This window comes from Montipora foliosa, chromosome 13 (assembly GCF_036669935.1).
Source record: "Montipora foliosa isolate CH-2021 chromosome 13, ASM3666993v2, whole genome shotgun sequence".
Classification (NCBI taxonomy): domain Eukaryota; kingdom Metazoa; phylum Cnidaria; class Anthozoa; order Scleractinia; family Acroporidae; genus Montipora; species Montipora foliosa.
The window spans coordinates 35,363,386-35,380,920 of record NC_090881.1 but is presented as its reverse complement, the minus strand read 5'-3'; the positions used below and the strand labels follow the sequence as shown (position 1 = coordinate 35,380,920).

Below are 17,535 nucleotides of genomic sequence, written 5' to 3'. Positions count from 1 at the left end.
CAACCCAAACAAAACGCACATGTCTCCTTTTTTGAATCCGTCGCCGCCGGGGTTAATTTTATGCCCATAATGTAATCATTATGTAAATCAGAGTTTTCTTATAACCCTTTGTTTTCTTAACCGCCTTCCTTCAATTGTTCGAGAAACAGACTTTTCAAAAATGAATAGCCTGCTAATTGTTTCTCCATTGATGTCATTCTTGTTTTTCATGTTTTGCTTCATAGCGCAAATTGATTTTAATTTCTTGCTGTGGTCAGTCGAACATCCACAAAACCGTTTCCGTGGAGTGGTTGAATGTGATGCAACTTAAACACGCTTGCGGATCAAGATTTATGTGAGCTAGCGCTCGTTGGCAAGGTATGTGTTATTTCAGTTTTAATTTAATCGAAAACTGCTAAAAATTATTAAAAGCAAATAGTTCCTTGAGAGAGAGAGCAAACATAACAATTATTTCATGAAGTAATTATATTGGTCATTGACCGCATACAAATTCAACACCAGCTGTGAAAGCAGAAAGAGAAATTTGTTCGTCTACATTCTTTTACTTCTTAAGAGGTTTTATTCGACAGTTTGAGTGACTGAGATCGTTCTACCGCAAGTTTATTTCGTATTCTTGTGTGTTAATTCTTAGTTGACGACATGAGGAGGTTTTCTGCTGCAAGCGTGCCACCCATTTTTATGAATCTAACCAGGAAACAAGAAGATGAGGTTGTCTGCTGCCAAGGGACAACGGCTAAACTTCATGCGCGTTCTGGAGTCTTTGATGATGAAAGACTGGTAAGTAATTTGTTTCGTCTACTTGAGAAGACAAACCTTTAGAAAAATTGACAAATTCAAAGACGAGAAAAAGTAGGTAGATGAATGTTCAACTGCGTTGGTATATGAATGTCCTTCAAGATTTGAGCTCTTTGAATAATGTGCAGTCGTGAAGATGTCATTGTGAAACTACACTAAGATGGAAAGGTCTAGAACTAAAGTTTTCGAATTCCTTCCTAATATTGCGGTTTTCTTAGCACATGAAGTCTTCAAGGCTGTTTATCAACCTTGTGATAACTTCGGGTTTTGAATTTGTTTCTGTGAATTGAAGAGAGTAAAAGCCGGTGTTCATATGGTTGAATTGTCGTGATTCCATAGTTCCGTGATGACGAAATTTTTTGGCAAAACTTTCCGTCTTGATATGATTTATTGATTTCTTTGATGCATGTCAATTTACCATTCTGTAGAAAAATTGAAATTTGATGATTCGAAGCGAATTCGATAATTACGTGTAAATTGGTATTGTGCATTTAAATACGACTAATGAAATGAAAAAGCAGTTTTTTGTGCAGTATATTTGTCGTGTCATCAGATAAATTCCGCTTTTGTGTCTTAGCTTAAGGTGTCTTATCTTTTTATAGTCTTGCTGATGAATTGGCGTCGGTCATCTGGCTAATTCTCGTTCCCAGTGTCTTTCTAGCGGTGCATTCAAAAGGGTTGACACTGGACCCCATTGTCCTAATGTCTCTTCGTTCAACATGTTCTCGAGAGTGGATTTTTTTTTGCCGTGGCCTGTCGACCACTTATTTATTTTTATAAAAGGTTTTACAATTTTTCTAAGTCATTCCGATAGTTTACTATGATTTACAATGTTTCTAGACGAATCCGGTAAAGATTCACAAAGTCAATCCGAGAAATAAACAAAGTTCACTGATCCATTTAAACTTGAGTCCAGTCTAGTGTTTTTCATTTAGTTCCAAACCATTTCAACAGCGTGGGGTGGTGAAGACGAGAGTTCCCCCCCCCCCCACCCCCGAGTGTTCGTCGGTTAAATCGTGATGAAAACAGTAGTAGAAACTTCGTGTCAGTTCAGTCGAGGCTTGTACGGAAGAACAAGGTAAAAACACAGGTTAAACGATGTAAAAAGCTTGTGATTCCAGCCAAATGGCGATCGGGCGGAAAAGATCGAGCGAGTCACAGTTCGATAAAGTAAACAAAAGGGTATTTAAAGTTCGATTGTCTAAAATCCATTTCCAAGTCTAAGTGTGTTCGACAATGGTCCATCAAGAAATTTAGTTGAAGCAGTTGCGCCGAGAAAGAGAAACTGTCTGCCGATCCGGAGTCTAGACTGTAACCAATACAAGGCACCCGCCCATACACCTTATTCCAAAATGTCCGCTGATTTATGCGGATACAAATTGGCCCTTGTTGCCTCGTTCAAGATAAAATATTCTTTTGAATTTTAAGCTTAAGAACGAGGCATCCAGAGCTAATTTGAATAAAAACAAAAGAATATTTAAATGGCGGCCATTTTGGAATAAGGTGTATAACCAGGTGGAACGATCGCGAAAATAAGCCGTAAAAGCAAAACAAATCAACGAAAATAAAAGGGAATAATTTGGCCAAGAGCGCTCTCGAGAGAACTAGAGGCGGCTGAAACCGCTTTACTCTAATCTCATAAGACCCTAGAAAAAGTGTACAGGGTGCAATATACACTTGATCTTAGCCAAAAGGCCAAGAGTGGAAATTTTTCTTTTTTTTTTTTTTTTGTTTATTTACATATGCACAATGGACCAGACAGAGGAAGCTCTGCTTGCCCTTAATTGACAATGTTAAAAGTTTAAAAGTACTCTTAAAATGGACCACTGATGGAGAGGGGGGAGTAAAATGAGCGCACCGTCGACCTCAGGTTTGTCAGTTGAATTACTGTTACGACTTGTCGACGTTAAATATAGTTGCGTCACTTTACTTTTTGCTATTTCCAAAGTGGTCACTTGTACTACTATTACCCAGGGCTTGAGGATCCAGAGATGCTGTTATGCGTGTTACGCAATTCATCTGGAGAGACTGGCGTTGTGGTTCTGTAATCTTATGACCCCTGATTAGCGCGGCATTCCGAAACTCTTGCATTCTTAAGGTATAAACTATAGGATTTACAAAGGAATTGGCGTAGAACAATACACTTACGGACTGGCGGATATTAAATGATTGTGTTAGTAGACCGAGGCCAGTGGGAAGAATGGGAAGAATGAAGAATGTGCTCAGAGCAGTGACAACGAATAACGTGGCCGTCAATTTCCTGTCGGAGGCCCCTGCCCCAGATAGCTGTGGAGGGGCATTCCTCTTCACATTAAAGATAATAATCGTATAGGATACTATGACGGTCGAAAGCACAATTATAAAAAATGAAGCCAAAAAGATTATGGCGGCTTTTGAGTCAGTAAGAAATAGCGCAGCCTCTGCAGACGCCGAGACCAGAGCTAATAGCCAAATGCAAACAACGGTCTTTAAATAAACCCATTTCATCATTCGAGAGTGTCTAAAAGGAAATAAAGTTGCATGAAGGCGTTCCAACGACAGCAAGGCAAGATTAAGCAGGGAGCAACTTGTAAAAAGACTTTCAAAGTAAACGACTGTGAGCTTTTTCCAACTGAATCCACTTTCAGCTTTAAAGGTTAGTTCACGGTAAATATGCATGGGCCCTGACACAGCTCCCACCAGCAAATCAGCCACAGCCAGGTTTATGATCAGGTACGTAGTGCACTTGCGTAGATGGTGATTTCTTGCAAAGGTGATGATAGTAAAGCCGTTTATTAGAAATATGATGACAAATTCAGGGATGTAAACTGCAAGCCACGTGGTATTCAACCTTGTCGAAGGATCAGGTGTTTCTGTTCCATCCGGCATTCTCAAACTAAGGCAGATTCAAATTGTCTGGCGTTGTCTCTTGTCTGTTCTAATAAGTTGACAAATCAAAAGATTAAATTTGCTAATAACGAAATCTTCGAGTCTCCTTTTTTTAGCTGGGACCGAAAACTTCAATTGGTTATATCGGTACGAGTGACTCGCATCTTTTAAGAACAGTTACTGCGACGGCAACGTTCCATCCCGTTTACGTCGTACAATGTGGATGAAATTAAAATAAATTGGTGCGAGCGGTTTCAGAGTAAAAATAAAGACTATAGGGTTCACAGTTTTACGATCACGTTGTCGTTAAAACCTCGAAATTGGTGATTTCTTGTTGTTACGTAGTGTACCCCAAAAATATGTGCTAAAATGCGTGCTGCATGTGCAGCACGCTTTTTTGTGGCGTTGCCGTTGACGTGGCAGGTGGAAATTTGCGTTTTTCGAAACTTGTTTTATTTTATAACTAGTTCATTTCTTGCGTGTTTTCTACGGATATCTATCTAGAAAATTGTCAAAAGCGAGAGACACTGTACGGTGGCCCACAAGTGACATGCTGCAAATTGAAGAGTTGCCGCTAATAAAGTAAAGTTGCTGCATATTAAAAAAGGTGCTGCAAATGGAAGAAGTTTTAGCGTCCCTTAGAAAATGATGACCTTTTTATTGACTGCCTTGAGTTCGTTTCTTATGCTTCAGATACTGGAAGAGTATTGACTTAACCTTTTATCGTTTCGTTTTGTTTGTAGCAAGCTCCATGCAATTGTCAATGCAAATATCAAAATAAACGATCTTTTTTACCCCATCGTATGTGGATTAAAAGCAATTTTTAGTTGCATTAACGGGAGTAAATTTTTGCCGTTTTTAATATTGCTGGTGTTTTTTTTCTGCTGGAACTTCTTTTCGCGGATCAAGTACCATCCGCAAAATCCGCAAAATTTAAACCCCGCAAAATAAAAGTGCTAACCGGTAAACCAAAAAGTAATTTGACCTGTCATCAGATTAGACTGAAAAGAAGAGGAATTATGAAGCGGAAACAACATTTTCAGTCCTTCCTTAGTGTGTGGCATAAACGTCTGCTTAGTGCAAACATGCATGCATGACATGCAGGAAAGCGTCCGTCAGAGCAATTTGCAGTTAGTTTTTTTGCAGACCATTTCATTTAAAGGGGCTATGTCACGTTATGTTAGGGTGCTGCAGGGAAATATTTTGTTAATCACGAGTTTAAAGCTCGAAAATGGTAATGAGGAATTCCTTTACCGATAAAATTATCGTTATGTCACAAACTAAATGATTCTGAGAAAAAAGACGACCTTTATCCAGGCGATTTCTCATAAACTTGAAAAACTTCGTTACGGTACCGACCTTTCTCAAGATTACCCAAATGTAATGCACCTATCAATTTTAAGGCCGAGTCCATTGATGTTCATCCGTGCTTCTTTGTCCTTTTGCAGTATTTCTTTTATGTTGTTCAACAGTTTTAAGTGGTTATTGCAATGTTTCATTCTACCTTTTGGGCATTTTGCGAATCATGGAATGACATAATTTTGCGTGACATAGCCCCTTTAAAGAAGAAACGAGTGAGTTTCAATCAAGAGCGTGTCTTTTTATCTTTGAACTGAATTTTACACCAAAGCTTAAAAAAAATGAAAGACCTCAAAATGGGACAGGACATTACAAAATAATTAAACGTGTGAGGCAAAGAGCCTTTTGCTGGCACGACGTCTGGGTGACCCCTCAAATGGTCTTAATGACCCCCCCACTTGAAAAAAATAACTGGAACGCTGCAGTTCAATACTACCCAACTCAGTGGCTTTTGTTTTTGTGTAACACGTACCACAGGCAACTCAGTGTACGCTCACGGAGCGTCTAGTCTCACACGTGAAAGACAAATCCCGTTCATTACGTACTGACGAAATAAAATGATTCCGACCAAGTGAGCCTACGTTTGGCATCCATTTGATCGGAGTCAGCAGAGTAAAACGTACTACTGAGGTGTTGTATATTCTCACAAAAGAAATAACGATTTTTGATTCTCTTCCATGGAGACCATGCACTTGTGACGCGATGATTAATTAACGCTATGACGCTGGATGCGACATTTGTCTTGGAGTATTTCGCTAAGAATATCCATTTCATTTCCGAAATCGGTAACACTTTGTCTAGTAAAGTTAAAAGCTGAGAGCGATAAAAGTTATGACCAAGTAAATTAAAATCTTTTTTGTTGAGCGCGTTTTAAGGCTTTCGATTAGAGCTGGCTCTTTCCACCTGCCTCGTGCTGAACAACAACTCTCTGTCTTTTCCCCAGATCAGAACTCAAATGTAGAATCCAATGTTATAGCATATAAAATATGAACATCTTGATACCCGTTTGGAAACTCTTATGTCCGATAAGGTTATGTCTTTTATCGAAACGTTGACACTCCATGTTTATCTTTCCTTCTTTTTTTTTTCGGTGGCCGGAATTTTAAGCCAAATCGTCTCTAAACTTTGGATGCACCGGCATAACAAGCTAAAGTCACAGGCCCTTTATCTCAAACAAAAAATTATTTTATCCAGGATATACGGACGAAATATACAATCAACTTACTGGTCGTTTTCTTGACTGCAAATTTGCACCGTGAAAAGCCTCCTTCATTCTTACCCTTTTTTTTAAGACAATGTCATTAAAAATTTGCATAAAACGACAACCACTTTTCTTTTACAAATAAGTTAGTCTACTGTTTTTTTGCCCTTTTAATTAAGTTTACATCGGACCATCAAAGTTAAAGATGATCGAAAAAACCCACCACACACTGTCTGTCCTTCATCTCTCTGTATTCAGGAAGACTTGAAATGAGGACAAACGATTACTACTCATTTGTTCGACCGTGTCTTTCTTTTACTTTAATTTGGAGCCTTGTATTTATAGTAATTATTTTTTTATGAAATAAAAAGAAAAGAAAGAAAGTAACTTCATTTAAGTGTCAAATCTTGTAGTGCTAGAGTACTAATTGGGGACACTGTAAACTGAACTCAACAAATTAACGCAAATTGTGGCTTCCCCGTACGCACACCTGGCGTCCCGAGGAGTTTCAACAAATCCAGACGTCGTTGTTATTCGCTAAATAAATCAAATTATATATTTAGAGCTTGAGATGACAACTTAGTACCGCTTAACGGCGGCTCGAACACTACATAGAACACATCACACATGTGAAGTGCAAAACAACATGGCGGGAAGCACTACTCCCGACTCGGTTACCTAGATAATTGGCGAAAATCGCAGACACTTAATCTATTACTGCAGGAGCCCGTCATGATTATTGCGGTACTGCAGTAACATGGCTCCCCAACTGGGTTTACAGTTGCAAAGTATGAAAACTTTAACTTTCATGTAAATAGGGCTTTAGAACAAAAAAATATACTAAGTTCGAGCCCATATAGACTCAAAAGATACTGTAAATATCTGTTCCAACGTTAAACACCAACGGTGAGGTGTTTCCTTGGACGAACCCATTTGTGTATAACTTGTAACATTTGTAGATATTCTTCACGCCATCTCAGCCAGAATTCATTTACACAAAACTGCATTCTTCTCCATCTTCTATGACAATAAACGTCAGGTCTTTGAAACTCTCCTGGAGGCGGTACCACTCGTTTGGGTTTCATAGTGGGAAGGTGGTTAGGCGTTAACGGCTCGGGTGCTTTTGCGTCAGACAGGTAGTCAACACTGAGAGGTCTTGAGTTGACGATACACTCCACCGTAACAAATGTTCGCGCAGTTTCATCATCGAGTTGGTTTCCAACTTTCATCAGCAGAGGTTCAAGAGCATGGCGCACCATGCGAATGAAACGTTCCTACGGACCTCCCTTGTGACCACAATGTGGTGCATTGAACTTGAATGGGATCCACTCACATTTATTTCTCAACACGTTCTCTTGGAACTGGTCTTGATTCATCTCGGATAAGGTTGTTTTGAGCTCGTTTCGAGAACCAATGAAGTTGGCTCCTTGGTCGCTCCTCAGTTGTCTCACTGCGCCTCTGCGATTCATAAAACGACTTCTCCAGTGAATTGGCAGTCTCCAAATGAACACTCCTCGATCCCATACACCTAAACAGTACTCCATAACATTTGATATTATACTCCTCCTTTCCCTGACAATGAAAGGGCCAACAAAGTCAACAGCACTATAAGAAAATGTGGGTGCTGGGTTGAGTCGGTCTTTTGGAAGACAAGCCATTTTCTCTTCTTCTTCGGATTTACGTAGTCGGCTACACGTCACACAATTGAATATTGACCTGGCCACTCTTGACGAACTTTTAAGTATCCAATAGCCATTTTGGCGAAGCTCGTTGTGCGTCATCCCTCGACCCATGTGGTTTACTTTCAAGTGGTGGTGACGAATTAATAGTTCAGTCAAATGTCCCGTTCCCGGAATAATAACTGGATGCTTCGTATCTACTGACACATTTGCTCTTCTGATACGATCACCTACACGAATTAGACCATCTTGGTCCAGAAAAGGATCCAATTTGTAGAGCGAACCGGCTTTACGTAGCACTTGTCTTTTCTTTCTTGACTGATCTCTGCTTGTCTCTGCAGATGTGGCGTTCATATATATGGCGGAGAACCTCGAGTTACTCACGGAAATTCTGGTACTGCAAACATCTAATGATCGACTTCTCGGCTTGTTGTAACTCTGAATGGGTTAACTCCGTCAATGGTTTCTCTTCGTTTGACCTTGCCACTGGTTTTCCTGGCTCTTTGACTTCTCTTGCCAAGAGCTTAGATTTCAGTGGTAGACATAGAGGTATTACTTTCGGAGCTCTATACCAACTGGATACACCATCTACTCTTCTCCTTTCAAAATGACCAGGAAACGAACCAGCAGTCTTGACTACGGTAGTCCGCACAGATGCTTTCTTCACTTCTGGATCTGCCTCTAGAAAGAGGGACACTTTTCCACGTTCAGGTTTACAAGCTCCATTTTCCCACAGAAGTTCGGGACCAATCAAATGAACGCGAACCTTCTAGGAGTTGCTTCGCCGTGAGTCCTCTTGACAATTCGTCTGCTGGATTACTGTGAGACTCGACATAGTACCAGGGGCTATGATCAGTCAGGTCACGGATCTGTTGTACCCTGTTAGCGACATACACATGGAAATGTTTGGCGTCATCGTTGACATATCCAAGGACTGCTTGGCTGTCTGGCTAAAACAACTCACAGAAGTGCTTGTACTCTAGCTCGTTTATCACAAAATCACTCATTTTTGCTGAGATGGTAGCCGCAGTCAACTGCAACCTTGGGATTGTTGTGTACTTTAAGGGCGTCACTCGCCCTTTTCCAACAATGAAAGAACAATGTACTACTTCTTGTTCGTTTATTAGTCCAAGACATGTACACTGACCATAACCTTCTTCTGAAGCGTCTGAGAAGTAATGTAACTCTACAGCTTTCACTGCGACAAAGTTCTCTGGCTTGTAGCAACGTTGTATTTCTAACTTCTCCAACTCAATGATTTCTTGTCACCATTTCTCTAACTCTGGGTGGAGATAGTCAGGTACAGGGCTGTCGCAATCCAACTTATCCTGGCACATTTGCTGGAGAATCTGCTTTCCTTTGAGCGTTACAGGAGCTAAGTATCCATTGGGAAAATAAATAGAGCCGACAATTGATAGCACTCCTCTTCTTGTTAAAGGGCGATCGCGAAGCTTGATACGGAACCGGAAGCTGTCGTTTTCGACGCACCACATTACGCATAAAGCTCTCTCGATAGGTAGCGGATCCACCGCTAAGTTAAGTTCCTTGATACCCTTCGCATGATTTTCCGCTGGAATAGCTTCAAGAACTTCCTTCTTGTTTGAGACTACCTTGTGCAATCTGAGACAGGCTTTGTCACAGATACCTTGACTAGCTTTAATCAGAGATGTATGGCTTCAGTAACGGTTGGCACAGATTTAAGCCCATCATCTACATAGAAATTCTTGCGTGTGAATGTAGGTGCATCGGCACCGAATTCTTCTTCACCATTATCTGCTGCTCGTCTGATCCCAAAGTGCGCACAACCTGGGGAGCTGCTGGCGCCGAACAGGTGAGCTTTCATGCGGTACTCAGCTACTTCCTTTGACGGGTCTCTGTTCAGCCACCAAAAGAAACGCAATAGGTCTCTTTGTTCTTCCCAGACCACAAACGGATGGAACATGCTCCTTACGTCCGTCCTGAGGGCAACAGTTTCTTGGCGAAAACGACACAGGATCCCCAACAGATCATTCATAAAATGAGGACTTTGCAGAAGGTAGTCATTGAGGCTAACACCATTGTACTGCGGTGAACATTCAAATACTGCGCGTATCTGTCCTGGTTTCTTGGGATGGTAGACTCCTGTATAAGGATCATAGTTAACTTTGCTATCTTGTACCTCAAGACGATCAGCAGGGACTCTTTCTGCACAGTGAGAAGTTAGATTATTTATAAAGGTCTGGTAGTCTGTGAAGAACTTCGGATTCTTTTTGAATCTTGCATTCTGTTGGTTCCATCTTTTTACAGCAAGCTGACGGTTGTTGGCAAGACACACATTGTCAGACTTCAAGGGAAGTGGCATTTTATACCGTCCATCAGATTGCTTCTTCACACCATTCTCCAGGATCCTCAGAAATCTCTTATCTACCGCGGAATATGGTTTCTTCTTGTCACTTGTCTCAGCAAAGTCAGTCTCCAACACACGGAAATTTTCTCTGGGTCAATGATCTCTTTAGCCTTTGTAGAGAATGCAAATCCGCTTGGAATTTCTGACACTTCGATTCTATTGCACACACCGTCTTCTCTATCCTCTCTGTTACTTGACTTGCAGACTCTTCCGATCACACACCAGCCAAGTGCGGTTCTCAGAGCATACTATTTCTCTCGGCCGGATAGCCTTTGGACAATTGTTACCAATCAAGATAAAGATCTCTGCGTCTGGATGGTATGGTGCTAATCTGTTAGCAACACTATTCAGATGTTCCCATTCTCTCGCAACTTCAAGCTTTGGAATTTTTGACCGATTGGCTGAAACATCTCCTCGGCTGAAGGCCACTGCCTTCTTTACAACACACTCTCTGCGGTAATCCAGGACTTCCAATCCGCGGATCTTACTGATTTTCACTCTTGCGTTCTGCTCTTGCATTGTCGTCAACAGGAGTGCAGTTGATGGACCCTCCAGATTGAACCATTTGCTCAAAGTCTGGGACACAAAGCCGACATTTGAATTGTCGTCAAGGACTGCATACTGCAAGATTTCTTTCTCTGACTGGCCCACTGGCCTGATTGATACTGGTACAAGCAAGGTACGATAAGATCGACCACCTTGGTCAGGAAGCATACATGCTCTCACACAATTGGAAACGACGACATCGACTTGTGATTGTCCCTTTTGAAGGCAGGTGGGGTGCATCCCTGAGCACGTTTTACACTTGGACCTTTCTTTGCAATCTTTCACTTGATGACTCTTACTGATTGCACAGCCCATGCACAAACGTTCATGAAAGAAAAGGTCTCTCCTTTCGCTGAATGGCTTCTTGCAGAAATATTGACAGTCATCTAACTTATGTCCTTGACCACAGAACAGACATTTGCTTGAGTCAGTTGGACAAGAACGCTTTTGCTTGTTTGGCTCCTCGGGGTTCGGTTCATGGTTGATGCCACTCTTGCCAGATGTAGACAGGGAACTAGCCATGTTCTTCTCATACTTTGGTTTCTGATTCCTTACAGGCGTTTGTGTGGTTGATGTGATCATGCCTTCAAGTTCCGGAATATTTCCTCTTTTTACTGCCTCCCTGACAAATCCAGCAAACTTGAGAAAGGAAGGATAACTGGCTTCACCATTAGCGTGCCTCCATAGTTTAAATACCTTTCTCCACTTGACTTCCAGATAGTAGGTTAGTTTGGCTAACAATTTCACCTTTTTCTTTGGATAGTCTAAAATGGAAAGTCTTGGAATAGTTTCGCTTGCTGCTAAAACCTTATCCAGTAGGTCTGAAAACTCTCTCAGGCCAGAAGTATCCCTTGGAATTATCTTGATCCACTTCTAAAGCTGGTTAGATTAATAAAAGCTGTACGGACAACATTGCAATTTCCATACCTCTCCTCTAACACAGATCTGGCCTTCTGGTATGCATCTTCTGTTCCATCAGAAGATAATGTTCCACAACTTGCTTTGGTTTTCCTGCTACATGCTGATTAAAAAGGTTTAACTAGATATCATGTTCAATAGGCCTGGAATTCACTAGGGCATTAAAGGCACTTTCCCATACAGAATATTGTAGAGGGTCACCACTGAATACAGAGATTGAACGCTTAGGCAAGAGTCCCGAGACAAACATCTGTTTGTTCACAGGACTTTGTTCCAAATTTGCTTCGGTTAGTTTGCCCATGCACCTTTCCAATGAGGAAGCTACCCTTTCCTAACCTTCACCGACGGAGTGTCCTTGACTCTGGGATGAACCGACTGGTAAACAGGTGTAGTGACAGCTGACATGATTGGTGAGGGACCAATGACGGAATAATTTCTTGCTGGAGGGATAGTTTGAAAGTTAGGTAATTCTCCTTGAGTAGGGTAACTAAGCTCAGGTTCAAGGTAATGACCGGCATATACAGTCTGTGTTACAGCTCCTGGAGGGAATGAAGGTGCTGGGGCTCGCCAACTACATGTTGTAGACTTAGGTGTAGATGTGTTAGTCAGAACTGGTGCTTGGGAAGCTTAAGGATGGACTGCTGTCTTATCCACACTAGTACTTGTAGTCACAGTTTCTTTTGTGAACTACAGTCTGTTTTGTCAGTTTTTCCTGTGATTTTTCAAACTGAAAAACTTTAATTCTAGAGATGCGAACCTTAGTTAATGTAATCAGCTTTGCACCGTATGTTTAAACAAAAAATTCTTTTTGACCAATCCAGGCAGAGATTTACGATTCCTCATGTAATGGAAACAAATAGTTCCCAGTTCAATTTGTTGTTTCAATTCCTAGGCAAAAGTTCATCTTGTTTGTATTTGCAGTAGAGAAAATCATTTATTGGAAAGTGAAAGCGAAATTGCAGAAACTAAGGAAAGTTATGGGTTCCTTCCGATATACTGTATACGGGTATCCGGTTTAATTAAATCCTCGTTAAAATGAGGTTGAGATTGACAACATCATGAACGCTTCAGCGTATTGAAGTGATATTTACAAGGGCTTGAAAGGAAAAAAGTTGATCCCCCACTTGTCTGAAGCAAATTTAGGTTTGACGAGCACTTTTAAAAAAGCTAAACTAAGTGAAAATACAGTGTAACGTTGACATTTTAAAGACAAGCTAAAATAGCGAAAGCCAGAGAAAAAGCCTATTTACAGCCTATTTGATTACGTATTTCATTCTATCATTTGTTAATTGAATTGCTGATTTCATTTGGTACAATATGGGTCTTGTAATGTTATTTGGTTGTTCTTATTGTATTATTGGTATTATTTTTACCTTGTGGTTGTATTTTAAATATATGTGATAACTATAATTACATGCCATATATACTCTGGTCTAAGTCCCAAGACTTGTGGTAGCAGATAAAAAGAAAAAAAAGGTAAAAGTAGTCCCTGGACAGGATTTGAACACGGAGCTTCGACTTATAAGAACAGCTTCTATTCACTTCACCACGATGAACAAGTTACAAAGTTTCTTTAATGTTTGTTACTTGTTGCCTGACATCTAGAATAGGCTCACTATAATTCAATGTTTAAGCCTAAGCACTGATTTCAAAATGGTGAGCTTTGTTTTAAGTGTGGCCTGACCTTTCTCGTTAGTATTTAGCGAGTGTTAGCGCACGTTTACATCCCCGTCTTATGACAAATAAATTAGATTATTGTGTTTAAAAATTCTATCGAAGCAAGCGGCGACTCGGTCCTTCAGTGATTAGGGGTGGTGACAGGTAAGCTATTAATACGGTAAGTTCGAGTCCCGAGTCCCGAGTCCCGAGTCCGGATCTCTGGGTTGAATTTTAAAAGAAAATTGTTTAATTCCCAGAATTCCTTTCCAACTGTCAGTGTCATGAAATAATGATAATCGTACATTCAAAGCCGGTTGATACTATATGATTATCGTAATAGCAGTGTCAAGAATGAGTTGCGTCGTTAATAGCTTCGGACCGAGGTTCATAGTTGTGTACTGAGTTACCTGGCCTGTGCGTAGAACAGGGGGGCTGGTGTTGATCTTGTCAAGTGCAATTTGGTATAAATAAGCAAGAGTATATTTTTTGCAGACTCAGTAACAATATTGAACGAGAGCGTTTGCCCAATTTCTAATCCACAATCAAAACGCATGATACAGTAATTGCACTCCCCTCCCCAACTCACATTGTATGGATGTAACTCTAAATTTGCGTTTTTCAATGAAGACCCATACGCTGCTGGCGCAGACTTAACGAGGCATCGCTATATCGCTGTATCTCCGAGCTCCCTTATATCGCGTTCCTGAATACCTGCCTCGATCTGGCGGAAACTCATGTGATTCGCCAATTTTCTTTACCTTGACTTTATTTCAATTTCCCAGACGCCAAGACCAAGACGACAATCCCTCATGCCACCAATTCCGTCCGCAAGAAGTTCAGCTTCGTCAAAAAAAAGTTCTTCGTCCAGCGGGACAGAAGGGTATCACCCAAATACGCCACAGAGCAGGAACGAAGAGGGCTTTGGAATGGAGACTGGACTGCACGTTATTGGGGAAACCGGATACCTGGAGTCAAATTCAAGAAACAAAAGTGATGCTGAAAAATTGAGTGATACTGGGTTTGATCTTTATACTCTGGGGGACAGAAATAAACTTCCGAAAATTCTAAGACCCAAGAAAAAAGGAAAAGGAAAGAAACGAAAGAAGATGAAAGATGACCAAGACAATGAAAGTGAAAAGGAACTGAAAAATAATCAGCTCGAATCATCATCAACAGACCAGTCTTCCCCAGGCGAAAACGATGAAGATTATTATAATAGATATGGGTTGGACCCAAGGCATCGATTCAGTAAGTTCATGAAGAAGATTCAGTTAAATCTGCCAAAAGTTGTTTTTTTTTTCCTAAGAACAGAATTTGGCGTCAAAGCAAGGATCTTTGATTGATTGATTGACTGAGTGAGTGAGTGAGTGATTGATTGATTGATTGCAATTGATTGATTGATTGATTGAGTGAGTGAGTGAGTGAGTGAGTGATTGATTGATTGATTGCAATTGATTGATTGATAAGGCAGCCTCTCTAGACAAACCATATCTTAAACGTATCTCTCAAGGCAGTCACGAAAGGTAAGAACAAGAATTTGGCACCAAAGCAAGGATCTTTGATTGATTGATTGATTGATTGATTGATTGACTGATTGACTGATTGATTGATTGATTGATTGATTGATTGATTGATTGATTGATTGAGTGAGTGAGTGAGTGAGTGAGTGATTGATTGATTGATTGATTGCAATTGATTGATTGATATGGCAGCCTCTCTAGACAAACCATATCTTAAACGTATCTTATTCTCTCAAGGCAGTCATGAAAGGCAATTTAACTTTTTTTTTTGTCTTTTTGTGGCTTGCATTGGTCATGGAGATTTTTTTGTCTTTCTAAAGATTTTGTCATTTCTCTGTTGTCTTATCTCATTTTCTTTTCAGATTTGGAGATGACCCGACCATTTACCTATTCATACTTTCCAAAAATTTATGTTGCCCAGAAAAGCGGCTCAAAAAAGGGGAAGAATAACGATAAGCTGAGAAAAATATCCAAGACTGTAACGCAAAACTCGCCATGAATTAATATCCATATATGCCGGTGCTGGAGACAGTTTGGCCTGGTGCAGAAGGAAAGTGAACTCCGGCTAAAGAGAATGGAGGTCACCCAAAAGGAATTCAAAGATAAATCTCTTCTAGTTCAATACGACTGTACATCTATTCAAAGATTTTAAAGCTATATTTCAGTGACTTATACGTCCGTTAGTTGCCAGTCGTCTCGTTGTGCGAAGATAACAGGACAATTTTCAATTTCTTAGTAAGGAAGTAAGCACTTTATTTTCGATTATTTAGTGAGGGTAACACGAAATAGCTAATAGCTAATAAACTTAAGCTTGTGGCCCTCAAATGAATAATCGGAATAAATTACAAAAATACAAGTATCTAAAAACTATAACTACATATATAAAAAAGTCCGGCTATAAAATGTAATGATACAAGCTTCCTCTAGCACAGTGCTAGTAATAGGAAGGTCAGAGGTTCGACTCATGTTCGATTATCCGAGTATCACTCGGAATCATCAACGAGGAGAGTTGAAAGGATGTAATTTTCGTCGATATGGTGACTCGGGGACACTCGGAAAACATCCGAGTGCTCCTTTGCAAGAGTCGACGGTGAACTCTCGACTTTCCAATAATTTGTTCGGGAGCTCTACTGCTGAACTATAGGAGACTGGGAGCGAAGTTCACCCGACGTCACGGTGGCCGGCCTTGTTGATGGAAGGAACAACAGTAAATAATTCTTTTGGAAATTTAAATTTCATTATATTATTATGCAACAATTGAGCTACATTATATTTATTTGTTTTGGTACCAACATGGCCGTCTTATCACGGGAGTGCAAGAATACTGCGAGGAATAACATTGTCGAGATTGTGGAACATCTCATTCAGTTATGAAGGCCATGGCAAATGTTCACCTCATTATTTCGTGAACGAAAGGACGTAGTTTTTTTCTATGGTGACCGAGGAATTCGTCTGGCAATACTAGAGACTAACGAGAAAGTGCCGCTCTTGACTGAGCCATCTTATGGTTAGAATTTCTTGTATTCCGAGATAAATTAAGGAGGATACGTAGGCTCCCTCTACACAAAACATGGATTTTTAAACTCTCTGATACGTTAGAGAGCCAACGTAACAGTTTAAATATATGAAATTAGGCAATTAGATGGCAATTTACAAATAAAATTATGTCCATAATTATTAAATTTACCGATATAAACACTAACTTATTATCATCGCCTCATTTATAAATTAATTTATAAAAATTGCAATGCCGTGTAACGATCTATCCACGTACTTAGATGCGAGCCCAATTTTGATATCCAACACGAAATGTCCCGTGAAGGCTAAGACTACCTAATTTTGACTTCACTACCCAATCAGACACAACATAACTAACTCAATCTCATCACAACTGCGTAGATACTTAGTCATGTAGGACAGCAAGCGCCACAAGCCGGTTTATTTTGTTTGCCATATGAATACAAGGTCCGCTCCCACATAGCAATATGTTAGCATACTTGGTGGTACTGATCTACTAAAAACTTGTTACAGGAAAAGTGCACTGGGCACTGCCGGATACGAAAACCCCAAACCCTTCAGGAATAAGGGAACGTATTCTCCAAACCCTATGGAAGTGCCACTACCCTATGGAGGCTAAGGGGAAAAGTGAACAAAAAAATAGGCGAAGAAATCTTAACCTAGACTGATTCAAATTCCTAACGGTTCACTACTCGTACGACAAATTACCGATAATCCTCACCAGACAACCGGACCCAGTCCTCTTGTCCGTGCCGGCAAAATATTTTGCAGGCTACAACTGTCAGAAATAGCATTTGTTCTTTGGCCATTTCAACTTAATCAAAAACATAAAGCAAACAGCGGTTACAAACATAATGATAAAGCGCATTTTGCTTTTGACTTGACGTTGGCAGTCAAAAAATCTGGCTTTATCAAATGGTCAGTTTTCACTGCTATCTATTTGTCTTACTATTTTTATCTTATTCTCTTTAGCTCCAGTCTTCTTAATCTTATATATATCATATTTGAATTTGTTCAACCGTCAATTCTGACGATGTATGTTGTAGCATACGAAACGTTAAGTCAAAAGTAAAATGCGCTTTATCA

General features: G+C 40.3%; 1 protein-coding gene across 2 annotated transcripts in view; it reads left to right on the top strand.

Moving 5' to 3' along the window:
- The window catches only part of LOC137982653 (uncharacterized), a 30,132-nt gene extending 13,490 nt beyond the window's left edge, over nucleotides 1-16,642 (top strand). For both annotated transcript variants that reach the window (XM_068829781.1, XM_068829782.1), the window contains 4 exons: nucleotides 225-357; nucleotides 632-777; nucleotides 14,194-14,659; nucleotides 15,294-16,642. In XM_068829781.1, coding sequence (XP_068685882.1) covers nucleotides 640-777; nucleotides 14,194-14,659; nucleotides 15,294-15,430 — 741 coding nt within the window. In that variant the 5' untranslated portion in view covers nucleotides 225-357; nucleotides 632-639 and the 3' untranslated portion in view covers nucleotides 15,431-16,642. The remainder of the gene's footprint in view (nucleotides 1-224; nucleotides 358-631; nucleotides 778-14,193; nucleotides 14,660-15,293) is intronic.
- The last annotated feature ends 893 nt before the right edge of the window (nucleotides 16,643-17,535 follow it).